General features: G+C 44.5%; 1 protein-coding gene across 2 annotated transcripts; it reads right to left on the minus strand.

The window, feature by feature from the left end:
* Positions 1-12,553: 12,553 nt before the first annotated feature.
* Positions 12,554-19,450, minus strand: wasf3a (WASP family member 3a). 2 transcript variants are annotated; one of them, XM_014196189.2, is made up of 9 exons: positions 19,351-19,450; positions 18,033-18,198; positions 15,298-15,432; positions 14,953-15,106; positions 14,760-14,877; positions 14,333-14,514; positions 13,974-14,213; positions 13,532-13,833; positions 12,554-13,413 (listed from the first exon to the last, which is right to left on the minus strand). In XM_014196189.2, the coding sequence occupies exons 2-9, from the start codon at positions 18,163-18,165 to the stop codon at positions 13,250-13,252; spliced, it is 1,428 nt and encodes a 475-aa protein (XP_014051664.1). In that variant the 5' UTR covers positions 18,166-18,198; positions 19,351-19,450; the 3' UTR covers positions 12,554-13,249. The 2 variants fall into 2 exon arrangements, with proteins under 2 accessions (XP_014051664.1, XP_014051663.1); XM_014196188.2 differs by having other exon boundaries at positions 18,033-18,195; positions 19,351-19,438.
* Positions 19,451-19,570: the final 120 nt, after the last annotated feature.

Raw genomic sequence — 19,570 nt, forward strand, 5'->3', positions numbered from 1 at the left:
GTGTAAAGGGTGTGTGTGTGTGTGTCTCAGTCACCAGATCTCAACCCAATTGAACACTTAATTAAGATGTACCTGGTGGCACTGCTGAGACATGAATGCACTTTGGGAAAAAAATGCAAGTCCAATTCAAGACCATGATTGTAATTGTGTCAAATTGCCACCCTAATAAGAGTTCAAGATGTCCAGTATTTCTGTGTTCATATTTCAGAAGAACATATGGATTCTTTAGACCAGGGGTTTGTAAACCTTTTCAGTCTGGGACCCAAATGAGAAATTCAGTGTTTTCCTGGGACCCAAGCTCATGAACACATACCCCCTTTTGGGGGTCCTAAGTGAGATTTGGTTGGGGGGCCCCCCCACCTTGCGGGGCAAAACATTTTAGTGGCTCCTCTCTTGACAGTGGAGAAAGAATGTTTTAAGTACATTTCCTGTAATTCTACACATTCTACCACATTTTAACATGCCTATGTTAATATGATATCTGAGTTAGAGTAACTAACAAAATCAATGTGGGACCCCTGGAGGTCACAGCCCCTGTGCACGTGCCGTGCTTACCCAGTCGGTGTTCGTCCATGATAACTACAAGTTTAGATAGCTGGCAAGACCAACTTACCAATCTAAAAACTGTTAGCTAACATGGTTAATTGAGTGGCTGTCAGTGACTGACATAAGGGGAAAACTACTGCTGCACAACCATATTCTACCTACTGTTCTACGTGAAATGTGTGGTCCTTTGTAGCTCAGTTGGTAGAGCATGGTGCTTGTAGTATCATGGTAATGGGTTTGATTCCCGGGACCAGCCATATGTAAAATGTATGTGCACATGACTGTAAATGGCTTTGGATAAATGGTATTTATTCTAACTCTGAACAGTAATTTGAGACCCCAACTGTTGTTTTTTTTTAACATGTCTGCGACCCATACTTTACGAAAGGCTGCTTTACACATTCAGAATGGTGATAAAATGCGTGCCGAGGGCAAATAGAGAGCCACTCTACAACTGATCACTAACCCAAACAGATCTATAATAGATAAAAAGACAAAATATGTTACAACTTCCTCCGGTCTCCGCTTACTAATAGTGAGCACTCAACTTTCAAGCAATTTCCCCTACTCATCCCTACCAGCGAATTTAGGAAGTTCTGACAAGGGCGACAAAGTTTGAGGATAGTTTAAAACTAAAGTAAAAGGACATTAATGTTATGTGTAAAGTAGGAAGCCCAGGTTTCAATAGGCGATGACTTATTAATGTGTCATGAAAGGAGTGTGGATATTTGTCCTGGCAAGGCGGTTTTATGCACTGACTGAATGGGAGCTGATAATTATGAGGTTTTTACTCCGCTGGTCTCGGGAAGAAATTCCTCATTGTCCGAGCCCAAGTCATGACCAAGTAGAAATGTATCTGACACCGAGACACTTAATATGTGGTCTCGAGACCGGACTCGAGACTGAGAATACTCTGCTACAACGAAGGCTGGTCAACAGCAAAAACACAACGAAGGCTGGTCACAAGCGAAAACACAATGAAGGCTTGGTCACCAGCCTATGCTGGTCTATGCTGGGGGGGTTTTCTCCAGCAGGGGGTGAAGGAGATTGAAGTGGCAAAAGTTAAGGCAGTTCATTGGATCTCCTTTGCAGAGGCAATCAATAGAATATAGAAAGAAAATGATGCTAGTGTTGAAGATATGGTCATGGATGCACCACAGCCATTAGTGAATGTTTGTCAAGCAAAAGAACCGGACACACTGTGTGTGAAAAATAAGAAAACCAAATACCATTCCATTCACCAATCCCGTCTGTTAGATGTATGTTTTTGTTAAGAAATTGTAATACTATGTCGAAATTGAAACGTTGTTTCTGTGTTTTATTGACACTTGGGTATTTTTTTCTATGTTTAAAGTCTATTGATCCAGCAAAAACATAGCCTGTGCAGCCCACGCCATTGCGCACGTTTAGCCAGACGAAGTGCCCTGTTTTTGACCCCGGCATTCTCGGCGCCTGTGGCTACATGGAGTGATTTGCTCAGTATTTATTTTAACCCAACTAAAAAAGCAGAATGCATTGTTGAGACAAACATATATTGTTGCTCAAAAAAGTCATATTGTTGCTGATCATTCATAATGCAGTCTAGACCAATGATGTAAACACATGTTATGCTTTTGTGTAAATGATTTATTAGTAGACTAGAGACAGCCTACTCATACAGACATCTACTGCAGCACTCGAAAACCTTTCTTCTCCGTATATGTAGGGTTTTCAGTGGTTACATTCGCCAACACTTGGTTCCCTGTGAACTACAATTCCGACATTGTATTTTAACGTTTAAAAATGTCAATAATCCTCGCTTTCGAAACATATGCTGATATGCCCCTTATCTTTCATGTCAGCAAGAAATAATCTTTCAAATAAAAAGATACATTTAGTGTAGCAGTTTTGCACAGATCCATACACAGTGTGTGTGCCTCCAGTTGACGAACTACACTTCCTCCCCAGTTACCCTTACACACAGGTGTTCGGAGCACGCTAAATAGCTATACTGAACAAAAAAATAAACTCAACATGTAAAGTGTTGGTCCCATGTTTCATGAGTTGAAATAAAACATCCCACAAAAAGCTTTTTTCTGTCAAATTTTGTGCACAAATGTGATAACATCCCTGTTAGTGAGCATTTCAACTTTGCCAAAATAATCCATCCACCTGACAGGTGTGGCATGTCAAGAAGCTGATTAAACAATATGATCATTACACAGGTGCACCTTGTGCTGGGGACTATAAAAGGCCACTCTAAAATGTGCAGTTCTGTCACAAAACACAATGCCACAGATGTTAATTTCTCTACCATAAGTTTCCTCCAACGTATTTGTAGAGAATTTGGCAGTACGTCCAACCGGCCTCACAACCGTAGACCACCTATAACCACACCAGTCCAGGACCTCCACATCCAGCTTCTTCACCTGCGGGATCGTCTGACACTAGCCACCCGGACAGCTGATGAAACTGTGGAGTATTTCTGTCTGTAATAAAGTCATTCTGATTGGCTGGGCCTGACTCCCCAGAGCCCAGTCATGTGAAATCCATAAATTTGTGTTACTATTACATCAAATATGAATAGGTTAATAGTTTTGTCACACAAAACACAAAAATCAAGTAGATATGTGCCGCTGCCTGCTGATATAAGGCTATGGAATCAGGCCTACTCAACACTGCCATCAAGTGGCTAAATTGGGCAAGTTAGAATGGCAAGGACATATTCTCCAGGCAAAACCAGAACTGCAGGCCTATGTATTTTTCAATCTCTATCACACTTGTTCATTGTATTGAAAGTGTGTGGGTATATCAGATTGATGATCTCCATATTATAACTGTGTTATGTAATGGGCTCCCAAGTGGCGCAGCGGTCTAAGGCACCTCAGTGCTTGAGGTGTCTCTACAGACACCCTGGTTCAAATCCAGACTGTATCACAACCGGCTGTGATTGGGAGTCGCATATGGCAGTGCACAATTGGCCCAGTGTCATCTGGGTTTGGCTGGCGTAGGCTGTCATTGTAAATAAGGATTTGTTCCTAACTGACTTGCCTAGCTAAATAAAAACAGTATAACACCATTTTTATAAATTATGTTTGTATAAAAAAAGCATAAAAAAATACAGAATAATTGAGTTGTTTTGCATAGCAGCCACTAGCGTGTCTCCCATATGCAAATGTGTATTACTGAAATTTTGCTTTGCCAAATTCCATGGCTATGAAGCACATTTTCCTCTTTGAAATGAGTAAGATGTCTGGATCCCATTATATACAGTGTACACCAACTTACAGTGTACACTGAGTGTACAAACCATTATGAACACCTGCTCTTTCCATGACATAGACAGACCAGGTAAATCCAGGTGAACGCTATGACCCCTTATTGATGTCACTTGTTAAATCCACTTCAATCAGTGTAGATAAAGGGGAGGAGACAGGTTAAAGAATGATTTTTAAGCCTTGAGACAATTGAGACATGGATTGTGTATGTGTGACATTCAGTGAGTGAGTGGGCAAGACAAAAGATTTAAGTGCCTTTGGGGGGTATGGTAGTAGGTGCCAGGCGCACCGTTTTGGGTCAAGAACTGCAACGATGCTGGGTCTTTCACGCTCAACAGTTTTCAGTGTGTATTAAGAATGGTCCACCACCCAAAGGACATTCAGCCAATTTGACACAACTGTGGGAAGCATTGGAATCAACATGGGCCAGCAACCCAAGTGGAACACTTTCGATACCTTGTAGAGTCCATGCCCCGACGAATTGATGCTTTTCTGAGGGCAAAACTTGTGAGGGGGAGGGGGGGGGCAACACAGCATTAGGAAGGTGTCATTAATGTTTTGTACACTCGGTGTATACTGTGTTAATATAGCTATTTGTCTTCTCCAACCCCCACACTTACGCACACGATGAGATTCCTCGAAGCACACGGTCACAGGCTTTTAGACACTCATTAGCCCATATTAATACAATAAGTGTCAGCTCCCATTACACGGTGTTGTGTTGGATTTTGGGATTGGGTCACCCTCTAACTCTATACATGGGGTGCTACCCTTTCCCACACAGCACTGCTTCTCACACAGACACAATATATGGATTGTTTTCTCTCACTGTTGCCTTTGTCTCACACTGACGTACGCACACTGACATTTACACTCACATACACACACTCTCTCTCTCCCTCCCTCTCTGTTTTGCTCTCTCTCTCCCTCAACTCCACAAACAAGAATCACAGACTGCATACATTCACAGACTGCATTTGAACACAACCCCCCAAGGTTCCATCATGACATGGACATGCAGAGACATAGACATGACATAGACATGACATAGACATGGAGAGGATCATCAGCGGTTGGTTCGGGACAGGCAGCTGTTTAAGGAACCTTCCTACCCCACTCTGTCCCCGTTTGCGTTGTCTCGTATATAGACAGCACACGCTGAGTTGTTACACAATCTTAATTAAGGCTCTTAATCCTCCGTGCCATCGCCTGGCCAATGCTGTGCACTCACGTGAAATACTGCAAAACCCAGCATGAGGGGGTGGGTGTCGAACATGGCTGTCCTCTTCTGCATTGGCATTCAGTTGGGTAGGGGTGGAGGGTGTCTTTTGTCCAGACTAGTCTTCAAAAACACAAATAAAATTCAACAGGCTAGGTCCAGTAGAAATGTGTTACTGTTACAGCATTGCCACATTCTAGATCAGTCCAAAACATTTTCTATTGGTTTAGTTTAGTGCCAGAATAACATTTTATAATGCAGGGGTGAAAATGTAAACACAGGTTCTGCAACACTCAGAACCTGTGCCACATTCTGTAAAATATCTGACAGTACAACCGTGAATATCTCCTTACTTGTGTCAGGCTTCTTGTCAGCTTGCCACACACATATGTTTGTATGTTGTAGGTGAAACAAGGGTCTTGACTGAAAATGCCCACCCAGCGACATCCTCAGTCAATTGCTCTACTTTTTTTAGTTATCAAAGTTAGTCACTGTCCATGAAGCATTTTTTGGGGCTGGTACAGACAAGCATACACCTTTGGTTTGAAATGCATTCATATAGAGATAGGTTGTGATATACTTTTGTAGGACTGCATAAGTAGACTTTACAAATTGGGTAGACATCTTAGAGATATCAGCAAACATTTGATTTCAAGTGTGATATGGGTTTAGGGGACAACCTTGTGGTACTCCACAATCAACTGCTACTGCTATGGGTTCTGAGTATTGACCACTGACACAACAGACTTCTGTCCACCAATGAGGTAACTTTCAAACCAGGATGTATAACACCCTGATCAGTTTCACCTGTCCTTGCTATTGTCTCCACCCCCTCCAGGTGTCGCTTGTTTTCCCCAGTGTATTTATCCCTGTGTTTTCTGTCTCTCTGTGCCAGTTCGTCTTGTATGTTCCAAGTCTACCAGCGGTTTTCCCTGTATGCCTGCCTTTACTATTGTCTTTTTTCTAGTCCTCCCGATTTTGACCCTTGCCTGTTCTGGACTCTGTACCTGCCTGCCTGACCATTCTGCCTGCCTTGACCATGAGCCTTTCTGCCACTCTGTACCTCCTGGACTCTGATCTGGTTTTGACCTTTTGCCTGTCCACGACCATTCTCTTGTCTACTCCTTTTGGATTATTAAACATTAAGACTCCAACTATCTGCCTCCTGCATCTGGGTCTCGCCTTGTGTCATGATAGTACGAACTGGCCATGAAAGACCCAGCAGACTTGGACCAGCTCCGCCACGCTGTCTCCCTGCAGGGAAGCCACCATTGGAAGACATGAGGAGTTGTTACAGGGCCTTCTGGAAGGGCTCAGTTCTTTGACGGAACGCCATGACCATGGGTTGAAGGCTATTATGGAGCAAATCAGGGAGTTAGCTCAGAGGCTGCCTGCCACCTCTGGGGGAATTTTTTTTTTTTTTAATCACCCAGTAATTTGTTTTCCTCTCTGTGGTGAGTTGGTACAGCCTATCCCGTCTCCCCGAGAACCCCGCTTACCCCCCCCCCCGGAGCAATATTCAGGGAATCCTGGTGCCTGCCAGGGTTTTCTTTCTCTGTGCTCGCTTATTTTTGAACTACAGCCATCTTCGTTTCCTTCAGACCAATCAAAGATGGTGTATATCATTACGCTAATGTCGGGAAGGGTGCTCTCCTGGGCTACGGCAGTTTGGGAACAACAATCTGCAATTTGGAGGAATATATGGCAGAGGTGAGAAAGGTATCTGGGAGAAAGGTTGCCAGTAAACTGCTTGACGTACGTCAACTCCTGTAGTGTGGCTGACTACGCGGTTGATTTTCGCACGTTGGCTGCAGAGAGTGCCTGGAATCCGGAGTCTCTTTTCGATACTTTTCTGTACGGAAAATCTGCGGATGTAAAGGATGAGCTAGCTGCTTGGGAATTACCGGTGGATCTTGACTCCCTAATCGCCCTAATGATCAAAATCAATGGACGCTTAAGGGAATGTAGGAGTGAGGAGGTCTGGTCTTGTGCACACTCGTGGATGCGCTATGGCTCGTTCACCATCGAGCGAATCCGATGGCAGCTTTTCCAAGAGGCTTCAAAGCCACCTGAGCCCTCTCGTGAATCTACGATGGGTGAGTTGGATACTCCTGAGCCTATGCAGTTGGGAAGAGCTAGGTTGTCAGTTGGGGAACACTCACGGAGGATGAACAGTAACTGTTGTCTGTACTGTGGAGGGGCAGGACATCTTATAGCTACCTGTCCTATTAGGAAACCCTTGTCTCTAGTGGGTACCAGCACCATGGTGAGTCAGACTGGGAGTTCCCTAATTCCCATCACCTGCACACCCTTGTTTGTACTTGTGCTGTGGGGAGAGCAATCCAAGTCTCTCCGAGTGCTCATTGACTCTGGGGCTGATGAATGTCTTATGGATGCCACGATACCTTGGTATTCCCACTCAGCCTCTGTTCCCATGGATGCTAGGGCACTGGACGGCTGCTCTATAGGGGAAGTCACCCATAGTATTGTGACCGTTCAATTACGGGTTTCTGGTAACCACAGTGGGACCATACAGTTCCTCCTCATTGCATCTCCCCATGTTCCAGTCGTTTTGGGATTTTTCCTGGATACAAAAACACAATCCTGTGATTGACTGGACCACAAGCTCCATCCTGGGTTGGAGCCCATTTTTGCCATTCCCGCTGCCTTCAAGCAGCACAACCTTCCCCAAGTCGTCTTCCTCAGGACGTTAGCAATACTGTGGATGTCTCTGCCGTTCCCACGGAGTACCATAACCTCCTGGAGGTCTTCAGTAAGGCATGTGCTACTTCCCTTCCCCCACACCGTCCTTATGACTGTGCCATTGATCTTCTCCCAGGCACTACACCGCCTCAGGGTCGGTTGTATTCTCTGTCCGGACCAGAGACCAAAGCTATATCGGAGTCTCTGGCCACTGGGGCCGTCCGTCCGTCTGCATCTCCTGCCGGCACAAGGTCTTTCTTTGTGGAGACGGACAAGACCCTGTGTCCATGCATTGATTACCGGGGACTCTTGACGGTCTCCGTCCCGTATGCGGGATCAACATCCAGCGAAAAATCTGATCGCCATATTCATAACAAAATTTTAATATATATTTTTTTCAAATATAGGACTATTTTATATCGTTTTATAGATGCACCTCTCCTGAATCGAACCACGTTGTCCGATTTCAAAAAGGCTTTACAGCAAAAGCAAAACATTAGATAATGTTAGGAGTATATCGTCAAAGTATTCACATAGCCATTTTCCGACCAACCACATGCATCACAAATAACCAAAAAACAGCTAAATGCAGCACTAACCTTTGACAATCTTCATCAGATGACACTCCTTGGACATCATGTTACACAATACATGCATTCTTTTGTTCGATAAAGTTCATATTTATATATAAAAACAGCATTTTACATCTGGTTCGAGGCACAACGCTCCCAGCCTGGACCTGAAGGTGGCCCGGCTAACTGGCTGTTTGTCCCTAACCCTGTCCGGTCCCGGGTCCTGGAATGGGCTCTGTCATCCAGGGTCCTGTTGCACACTAGCCTTCCTTCGAGAACGTTTCTGGTGGCCCACCATGGATCCTGACGTCTCTGCCTTTGTCGCCGCGTGCACAGTATGTGCTCAGAACAATACTCCACGGCAAGCTCCTTCTGGCCTCCTTCAGCCTCTACAGGTCCCTGGTCTCATAGATTACTGGGCTCCCTCTGTCTGGTGGCAACACTGTCATTCTGACAGTTGTCGATCGGTTCTCCAAGGCCGCCCATTTCATCCCTTTCCCCAAACTACCTTCTGCCAAGGAGACTGCCCAGCTTATGGTGCAGCATGTCTTCCGGATCCATGGACTCCCGGTGGACATGGTCTCCGATCGGGGTTCTCGTCTCAGTTCTGGAAGTCATTCTGCACCCTTATTGGGTCGTCGGCCAGCCTGTCATCAGGATTCCATCTCCAAACTAACGGTCAGTTGGAGCGAGCCAACCAAGACCTGGAAACCACCCTGAGATGCCTGGTCTCAACCAATCCCACTACCTGGAGCCGACAACTGATTTGGGTGGAGTATGCCCGGAACACCCTTTCCAGTTCTGCCACTGGACTCTCTCCATTCAAGTGCTCCATGGGGTATCAGCCTCCACTCTTCCCGGAACAGGAGGTCATCGTACCCTCGGCCCAGATGTTTCCGCCGCTGTCGACGTACCTGGAGAAGAGCCAGGGTGGCTATTCTCAAGACCAACTCTAGGTATCGTTGACAAGCGGAATGTCGCCAGACCCCAGCTCCCCGCTACCGCATTGGGCAGAGGGTATGGCTGTCCACACGGGACCTGCCCCTTCGGGTAGAGTCCTGCAAACTGTCCCCTCGTTTCATTGGTCCTTTTCCCATCTCCGGAGTCCTGAGTTCCACTGCTGTCCGTCTTGTGTTACCCCATACCCTCCATATTCACCCTACTTTCCATGTGTCTAGGATTTAAGCCCGTGTCTCACTGTTCTTTGTCTTCTGCCCTCCCCCCCCCCCCCTCCCCATGTCACTGATGGCCATCTGGCCTACATGGTAAAACATCTCCTGGGTGTTTGACCACGGGACAGGGGTTTCCAGTACCTGGTTGACTGGGAGGGTTACGGCCTGGAGGAGAAGTGCTCGGTTCCCGCTAGAGACATCCTGAATCCAGCCCTCATCACCGACTTCCACCGCCGACACCCCGGTCAACCAGGTATGCACCCAGGTAGGATGCCGGGGGGGGGGAGTACGATCACACCCTGATCAGTTTTACCTGTCCTCGTTATTGTTTCCACCCCCCTCCAGGTGTTGCTTGTTTTCCCCAGTGTATGTATCCCTGTTTTCTGTCTCTCTGTGCCAGTTCATCTTGTATGTTCCAAGTCAACCAGCTTTTTATATATAAAAAAAAAATAAAAAATCCCGTACTCCTGCCTTTGCTATTCTCTTTTCTAGTCCTCCCGGTTTTGACCCTTGCCTGTTCTGGACTCTGTACCTGCCTGCCTTGACCATGAGCCTTTCTGCCACTCTGTCCCTCCTGGACTCTGATCTTGTTTTGACCTTTTGCCTGTACACGACCATTCTCTTCCCTACCCCTTTAGGACTATTAAACATTATGAATCCAACCATCTGCCTCCTGTGTCTGGGTCTTGTGTCATGATAATATGGGGCAAATACTGAAACAATGGCTTTCAACACCAAAAGCTATTTTCTCTAAACAGAAAGCTGTTTGATGCTCTGAGTATTTACTTTTGTCCTCGAAGGCATTTATTCATCAGATAAGCTTTTTATTCAGTTGGGTGGTAAAGGCCATGTGGTTTGGGAGACCTAGTGCCCCACCTATCTTTAAGGAACAGATGCCATGATGGAAAACTTGTGACAGACAAGTCGAGCGTGACGTGTTAAACAGGCGCATCCACATAATGCTGAGGTCTGACAAGATGATGGGCAGAATCAATCATTATTACTTTCACTTAAGCCTGTGATGAATATTCAGTACTGCTCTTTTTAAAAGACCTCTATAAATGTCAGGATGCAAATGGTTTCAACAGATTGTCAGTAGTCAACACATCAATGGTATAATAATCTGCATTCCATTGTCAAGTATTTATAAGCTTTTACTGAGATTTGATAATCGCTATAAAATCGCCTTGATAGATGAGAAGAAAAATCACTTAGACTATTTCCTAGTAGACTAAGCATGGACCAAATGCATGCTAATTTTAAATGACTCATTTCCCACAATGTATGTTATCACAAGCTCTGAGCTGGGTAAGGATTACATGACACATCTATATGTGGACCTGTATCAGATTAAATGGATACCAAAATTAATTGAATCATTCATGAATTCTATACACTTTCAGAAAGTTCTCTTTCAGTCACTGGTACTTCTCACTTTCATACATACCATCCCATCTTACAAAGGTGCCAAAGACAGCGAGTAAGGCCTGGGGAGGGACGTGCCAGGGAGGTTCCCCCCCCCTTAATTACCCTCCAGAACCGTGCGGACCACAGGGGCTGGGTTAATCACATTAGAGGCCCGGGGGAGAGATGGGAAGTAGACAGTACCGTGACAGCCGGGGGAGCACTGGCACGACTAATCCCATTAGACCAGGGAAAAAGGGGGACGCCATCGCTCCTACTAGGCTGAGAAAAAAATGTTTTTCCCAGGAATGAGTTCACCTGTATGGTAACACAGAAAAGTTGGCCTTTTGATGCCTACTAGAATGAGACAATTACACTTGGCACATACAAATGTTTTTTTTTTTATCCTGGGCATCACTTATTGATGATGCATGAAATGAAATCGGCGACAGTGGCATTGCATGAGATCCTCTTTCATGCCATAGTAAAGCAGCCCTTTTAAACCCAGCGTAACCAGCCTCTCTAACAGTGAGAAGATGGGAAGGGCTGCTGTTAAGAAGGATAGAGCTTACTTCATCTGCTATTGTAAGCGCACCCGAGTTCAACCTTAATGTAAACCTTTGCAGGCGGGATAAGAATGGGATGCTCTCTATAAAAATATAGCCTGCTGGGTAATCCGGCAGATGGCCACAACAGCGGACACTAATAGAGCGGCTGGCCACTGCAGAGGTAACAGGGAACGTCCGATCACCAGCCACTCTCCGGCCTGGGAGATTTGAAATCAAGATTCCTCACTCCCCTTAGCAACACTGGGAAACTGAGCCGTCAATTTGCATCCATCAAGTTTCTACTTAATCTCACACTCCACTTCGCTCTCTCCATTCTGTCCTTTTTGTATCTTTCTCTTTGTTGTGGAGATTAAGCTGAGTGGTAAAACAGTGATTTGATGATCTTTCCATGGCTGTGTGCACCGCTTAAACCATGAGGCAAACAAGCTGAGGCCTTCTGGGAGTCACCCTCTCTGAAGACAGCGCTCGGGGAACTGTGTGAGACTTTTGATGCAGTTGAAGCTCTGGGGGATTTTATTCCATCTGGGGTCTGGTTTGCTCTGAACTGGTCTGGGAAAATATAAACTTGGTAAATAATGAATTATGCACCAGGTTTATAAGGCTCTTACTTTGTGTAAAAGCACAGAGAGCTAACGTTTAATTACAGGTATGAATGTCTTTGTATAATATTAGTTATCCAATGGTTGTCTTTTGCCATCATACAATTTTTACCAAATTCAGTTATTCATTATCAGAATTGACAAAATATTAAATTGTTTCTGACGTTCTTACTGAATTTGAATCCATTCAGAGTTATCGGTTTTGTGGGTTGCAATAGCACAGAAATGGGGCTATTATGCAAGCATCAAATATCTACATTTGCCCTTGTTGACTATTGTTTTTCACTGCAAAAAAAAACATTTATCCCCACTATTCCATTTGTACGTATGGAATTCATGCACAGGTGTCACAGCAGTACATCTAGTCAAATAGGAGCCTGTCCATACAGTATATTAGAGATCTCATCAGTTTGAGGTCTATTTAAGGTCATCTACTCACATTGTTACCCTGTCATTCTTCATTCAACATTTCAGCATGATGCAAACGTTTGCTGATAGCTAGAAATCTAGAATTCATTTAAAAAACATTTTTTATTGTCGAATCTCAAAAAGAAATCATTCAAATAGTGAGCATTAAACGTGAGCACAGTGCCACTCAGTGGTCAGCTTGCTGATCTGCATATCATATCAAATGTATTTCTAGAATCCATGTGAAGTGACATGTTTACATTGACAAGCAAGTCATTATCATTGTCACTGGTTGCACTCCACTCCATCTTAAAACACAGTCGGGCTGGAACGTACCCGGTATGTCTGTTCAGAGCCAGTCTATGCTACAGAGAGAACCTCAATCCTTCTAATGGATTCTAAATGCAGATCAAATCCTAAATGAGGTTAGTGACACTGAGAAGACAGTGTTGGTGATCAATGTCAGATGAAATGGCGACGTTGGTGTCTGATAAAGAGAGATTAGACAGCTCTGTAGGGAAAAGGGAAATTCACTACTTGGTTATTTGGTCCGTGTACCTTTGAGTGATTTCAGCTGAATCGCAGTTCATCAGGACACTAATATGCCTTAATTTTAAGTCCAGTCCACTCACCTACAGGACTTACACTAAAATGCAAGTGGGTTCTCAGCCTATACCCGCTTAATGCATACTGAAAATATGACTCCCATAATCCATCTGTACTGCATCATCACCAATGTGGGATAGTTGGGCTGGAGGAGCGATGTGTCCATGGTGTGAGGTCACTGTAAAGGACGGGGGTCAGGGTCCGTCGGACCAGTCGTTCTCTTCCAGTTCGGAGTCGTCCTCCGAGTCGCTGTACTCCACTGCGATGCGACGGGACAGGATGGTGGCCACGTCGTTCCCCACAGGCTCCCACTTGGCCTGCTGCTCCTGCTGCTCCTGCACCTTCTTCAGCTGGATACCTGAGGAACACAAACCCACACAGACACATTCACACACAGTCTAAACTCTGTTGTACTGTATAAAACAACTCTGCCATCTCCAGAAGAAGAGTAAACGTCTGAGTGCAGCAAAACTCACCCATGCGAATAGCTGACAGAAGGTCACTTCGAGGCTGGGAGTCCTGTCTCTTCCCGTCACCGAGTCCTGCCAGTTGGGGAGGGGCAGGGGGTACTGGTGGTGGAGGGGGACCTGGGGGAGGTGGAATCATACGAGGTCCTGGGGGAGGTAGGGGTGGGGGACCATAGCCTGTGGCCCCTGGCCTAGGTCCAGTAAGGGGAGTGGGGGATACCAAGGGAGAGCCAAAGGCTGTCTGTGCGGATGGGATAAGAGGGGCTGGAGGAGGGGGTGGTGGTCCGGAACTGGCATAGTACTCCATTATACTGAGAGAGAGAAAGTCAGAGAGAAGGTTTTCAGTTTCTGAATGCAGAATTTGAGCTAACACATTGGTATTTACAAAATCACAGAGTTACTAATCTACATTCCAGATTTCTTGTACTGAGAGTTATTACAATAACAGTACCTGTAGTCCGCAGGTGGAAGCGTCATAGTGCCATTTATTCTCTCAGCGGAGCGATGCCGAGGTGGGGAGTGGTGTGTGCGGTTGAGAGTCCCTTCTCTGTAACTGACTCCGATGCTGTAGTACTCATGCTCTACAGACTCATGAATGTCTGCAGGCGGGTAGGGGTGAGCCAGGGCATGGTTGGATGCAGAATGTGGAAGGCCTGGAGCAGTTGGGTAGTCTGGCAGGTCATGACCATATCTAAACAACAAAAAGTCATTGTGATTAACTCTTTACACTAACACGACAAGTTAATATGCCATCTGCAAAACAAATGTTGAAGGAAGCTGATTCAGACGACAATGGTCCTGGTCACTGACCTGCTCTCTGGGGAGAGGGAGCCCTCAGACGACGCCCCCCGGTGGAGAGAGTGAGGGTGGCGGTGGTCTGGGCGGAGCTCTTTGTCAAATGCCATCATGTTCCACTCCTGACGGCGGTTTCTGGCTTTACGAACCTTCTTCACCTCGCGCTGAAGTGTGCCGTCAACACATCGCTTCTGCTCCTGAGAGAGAGGAAACGAGAGAGAGGAAACAAGAGAGAGAGGAAAAGAGAGAGAGAGAGAGAGAGGAAAAGAGAGAGGAAAAGAGAGAGAGGAAAAGAGGAAAACAGAGAGGGGGGGCGAGAGAGAGGAAGAGAGGTCATTTTGCTGATACTGTAGGTGTGGTATACAATACAGGATATTGTATACACAAGTTGCTCCAAAGAAATGAGTTGTTATTAAGAAGCAAAACATTAAAAGGCTCTCACGCGTTGTCTTCTTCTCTCCTTCCTCTTGTCCTCTGTGTCCTGCAGCATCTTCTCCTTCCACAGGTCAAAGAAGTAGGAAGGGTCCGTGTAGAACTTCATCCCATCGGTGTGGTCATCTCTGTGTCAAAAGAGAGACTAGTTAGCCATTGGTCACAACTGGAGATTAATGCTCGTCTGGTGGTTGTATCTGTACCTGTAAGCAGAGAGGATGCTGAGAGAAGGAGGCTTGTCACTGGTGTTGTACATGTCCTCCACAGGGTTGGATGTGCTGCTCTTGGACACCACCTGCTGGTCCTGGACTGTAGAGCTTTTAAACGCCTTGCGCATGTTGATGTCCTGCAGAGAGACTGGAAAGCATTACAGTGAATGTGAGATTGATAGGAAGATGAACAGGAATAAGAAGATGCTGAGATAGAAAATAATAAGTAGATTATGGGTCATGCAGAACCAAAGACGAGCAGCAGAACTAATGACTTAGTTGCCTTTCAACATTAGAGAGAATTTTGTTATCCCTTCTTATTCCCTGACCCCAACTGACCCTCCTCCACAGCGGAATCCAGCTGGGTGACCTTGACAGCCAAGCGGTCGATGCGCTCTTGGAGACCGTTGGCACGCACATAAAATGTGTTAGCCTCACTAAAAAGCTCTCCGAAGACATCCTCTGCATGTTTACCTGAGTTATGAAGAAAGAGAGGAGCCAAGGACAAATTCACTTTTTTTAAAACCAAATCTCTATTTGACACTATTCATACACTATTTTTACAATTTCACTTGGTTTTGAGAAACTTGCCCCACCAGCAGTAGACTTCCTCATTGCTATTTCTGCAGTATGTGGGCTACGGATAAACATTAACAAAGGCTCCAAAAACACTCAAATTACGTCCTTTTACAAATTGAATAGCTCTCAGTATAGTGATGCAAGTCTTTAGATGTTGTACACATGAAAATGTGTAATTTGGAACTATATCCGCAACATTGGATTGCATTTTGTTGGACTCCAGCGATACTTTTCCATGTGCAACCATGCGTACCGCAGTTTCGCGGGGCCCGCAAGGTCTATTTACCGTAATTTCCAGACTATTAAGAGCACCTGAATATAAGCTGCACCCACTGAATTTTTATTTTATTTTTATTTTGAACATAAATAAGCCGCACATGTCTATAAGCCGCAGGTGCCTACCGGTACATTGAAACAAATTAACTTTACACAGGCTTTAACGAAACACGGCTTGTAACAAAACATTTAAAATTAGCAGTAAGCTTTAGTTGTCTTTTTGCACTGAGTCAATTCCTCACGCTGCTGTTTCCAACATCTTATCATCGACTCATTAAGACCAAGCTCCTGTGCAGCAGCTCTATTTCCTTTTCCAACAGCCAGGTCAATCGCCTTCAACTTGAAAGCTGCATCATATGCATTTCTCCGTGTCTTTGCCATGATGAGGGTGACAAAATGACTACCATAATCAGAATGATGGGAAGTTTGAGAGCGCTCGATTTAATCTAAACAGTAAACAAAAAAGTTGTTTGCCCTTAACCCGTTCGGCAATTTCATTGGTCTAATGAAAGCTTCATGCCGGCAAAAAACTGAGCACGTCACAGAATGTGTTTTTTTGGAAAAAAAAAATTGAAAGCCGGAAAAATCCATATATTAGCTGCGCCATTGTTTAAGCCGCGGGGTTCAAAGCATGGGAAAAAAGTTGCGTCTTATAGTCCGGAATTTACGGTATATATTTTTTGTAGGATTATTTATTAACATTTGGTCATGTGGCAAAAATTGCTGTTTTATAGCTAATCTCGTGCTATTTTACAAAGTTTGCAATCAAAATAGTGCAGTTTTAAAGCTAATTTCCTGTAGTAGTAATAATCTTTTCTTTTTTTTTAAATCATGTCTTATGACGTGTTCATATGCTATATGGGGGCCCAACCTCCGGGTTTTTAGATTGGGCAGTGGTGTAAGTATTACTTTAGTTGTATCTGTACTTCAGTATTTATATTTTTTACAACTTTTACTTCACTACATTCCTATAGAAATAATGTACTTTTTACTCCATACATTTTCCCTGAGCACCCTACTCGTTACATTTTGAATGCTTAGCAGGACAGGGAAACTGTCAAATTCACACACTTATCAATAGAACGTCCCTGGTCATCCCCCCTACTGCTTCTGATCTGGTGGACTCACTAAACACAAATGTTTCATTTGTAAATGAGGTCTGAGTGTTGGAGTGTGCCCATGGCTATCCATAAATAAATACAAAACAAGACAATTGTGCTGTCTGGTTTGCTATATTTGAAACGACTTATACTTTTGATACGGCAGTATATTTAATAACATAATACTTTTAGTATTTTACTGGGTGACTTTTAACATGTTCTGTTAAAGGTATCTTTACTTTTACTCAAGTATGACAATTGGGTACTTTTTCCACCACTGAGGGTGGTTTCTCAAAACCAAGGGAAATCACAAAAAAAGTGTCTGAACACTTTGATAAGATGCAATTTACATTATATTTTTTTTTGAGATTTGGTAAAAACATTTGAACATGTCCTTTAATACAGACATTCACCTGTGTCCAACTGCTCAGACAAAGTCATTGGAGAAGTACATGTCATAGTACACAGAAAAGAGCAAAGAGATTTGTTGAGGTCAAGTTGAACAGACAGGAGTAATTTAGTGATGGAGATTTGCACGTGTCTGATGGGCCTGGAAACCAACCAAATGATTGAGATTTGCACGTCAAACAACACTGAGTGAAGAGCATGTGATTGTGAAATCTGTCTCCATACTCTCTTTCTCTACCTCCGTCCCACCCTCCCTCACTCTCTCCTTTATCTGTTTCTGTGACACTAAGCTCTACATTAAGCTCTAATCTCCAGTGACTTCATAAAGCCCTACCCCACACAAACAAACACACACAAACAGCATGCAGACACACACACTGTAATGTGGGTATATATAGGACAGATGTCTGGTAAATTCTCCTACTCTAATTCTCTCTCTCCCTCCCCACACTCAAACACGCATGCATGCACACACACACACATCTGTCAATATCAAATGTATTTTACCAAATAGAATTGAATCAATAAAAACACTTAAATGTACTGACTTAATGTATCTGCCTAAGCTGATCACTTTTCCAGTGTAACACTGATGGACGAGGCTGTATTGGTCCCTATTCTCGAGTATGCTGGCATAAGGCTGGTTAAGTGATACGTGACTGCTTAATGCATATGACGAGGGGTTGTGACTGTGTGGAAGGTATGTCTTACTTAGACTGCTGAGCTGGCGTATGATGGCAGAGAGGCTGTTGTTGGTGACACACTCCAGCTCACTGCCAATCCCCTCGGGCAGCCCCCCTCGACAGAGGTGTCGGGGCTCTATGTTCCTCTTGACCAGGGGCATGACCTCCCCTCACACCGCGCCACACACCACCTGCTGGGACACACAGCCGCTGACAATGACAGCCACGTTCCGCACAGCCAGACACAAACAATCAATTCAGACCAGATTAAATCACGAGGCAGAGACAATCGACCCAAACCTCTCCGGATTACATTACTAACCAAATCCCACTCGTCTTACATAACGCCATCAGGACACGTACAGGTTTCATCAGGCCACAAACTACTCTTTACTTCACCCCACTGGCCTTTCATTTCATTCATGGGAAATTCATTAGAGGCAGTTCATTGTGTTACTCAACACCCCTTCAATCAAGACTTGTTTCCAGACCTATAACGGCATGAAAAGAGTTACAGATAGCATTCCATCACAAGAGAGTCCCACTAAGTGACTATAGGCTCAAACTATGCTTATGGTAAACAACCAGGAATCAAACCCCATTTCTGGGCATTTCAAGATTGTGTTGTTCAACTGAGCTAAACCCCAGATGTTACCTCAGGGAGACACAGGTTTTAGCATTCAGTCAAGCATACTCATGCAACTGTTTAATAATTATGCTATTATAAATTATGATTTGGCTTATCTACGGGAAGGATATATGAGTTAAGTCTTATTTGACATAAGGACTATGCTAAATTTGAAAGTTAGGTGCCTTTCTGCAAATATTATGAATGGTGACACATGCCATACAAGACTGGGAGGAAGTTTAGCTATGTTAAAATCCCTAAACAATAGAACAAACAGAATGACATCGATTATCATGGCAAGCTTGATCACACATTTATTAACAAACCTTAAAAGGCAATGCATCTAACAGACTTGAGCGATAGATTTCGCACGCAATTGCAAGCAAGCATAGCAAGGTTGTCCCAACCAAAAGCTCTGTGGTGATTAGGAGAGACAATAAGTCTCAACTGTGCGAACAGTGAGAGCATTATTGATAGGCCTACTTCGTCTCAAACCACTTTAGAGCGATGCCATATCTTGATACATAGTAATAATGAAGTGCCTGCAACTCCAGGTGGACCGGTTTATTATCAAAGAGCGGTGGTCTGTGACCCGTGACTGAGGGTTTTTAAATAGCATCATCCTAATTGTAGTATATATAATAGACTTAAAAAGACATAACAAGGGAGGGAAGACATGGGGATATGATTAACAACATGATAAAGACGGAACGCTCACCAAAAGTGTCCTTTTAGGAGTATTCAGCAGCGGTCCACCGGTCGAGGTCCCATCCTGTCCCCTCATCTCACCAGAGCCGGATTCTTTCTGTGAGGAGCAATCTCCTGCACAAATCAGCATCCAGGCTCGGAGATTTAATTAGTAGATTTATTTGTGTAGTCCAATCAGGTTCGCCAAAAACATCCATCATGACAACCATTGGCAGTTTGACAGCACGACG

This window comes from Salmo salar, chromosome ssa04, assembly GCF_905237065.1.
Source record: "Salmo salar chromosome ssa04, Ssal_v3.1, whole genome shotgun sequence".
Classification (NCBI taxonomy): Eukaryota; Metazoa; Chordata; class Actinopteri; order Salmoniformes; family Salmonidae; genus Salmo; species Salmo salar.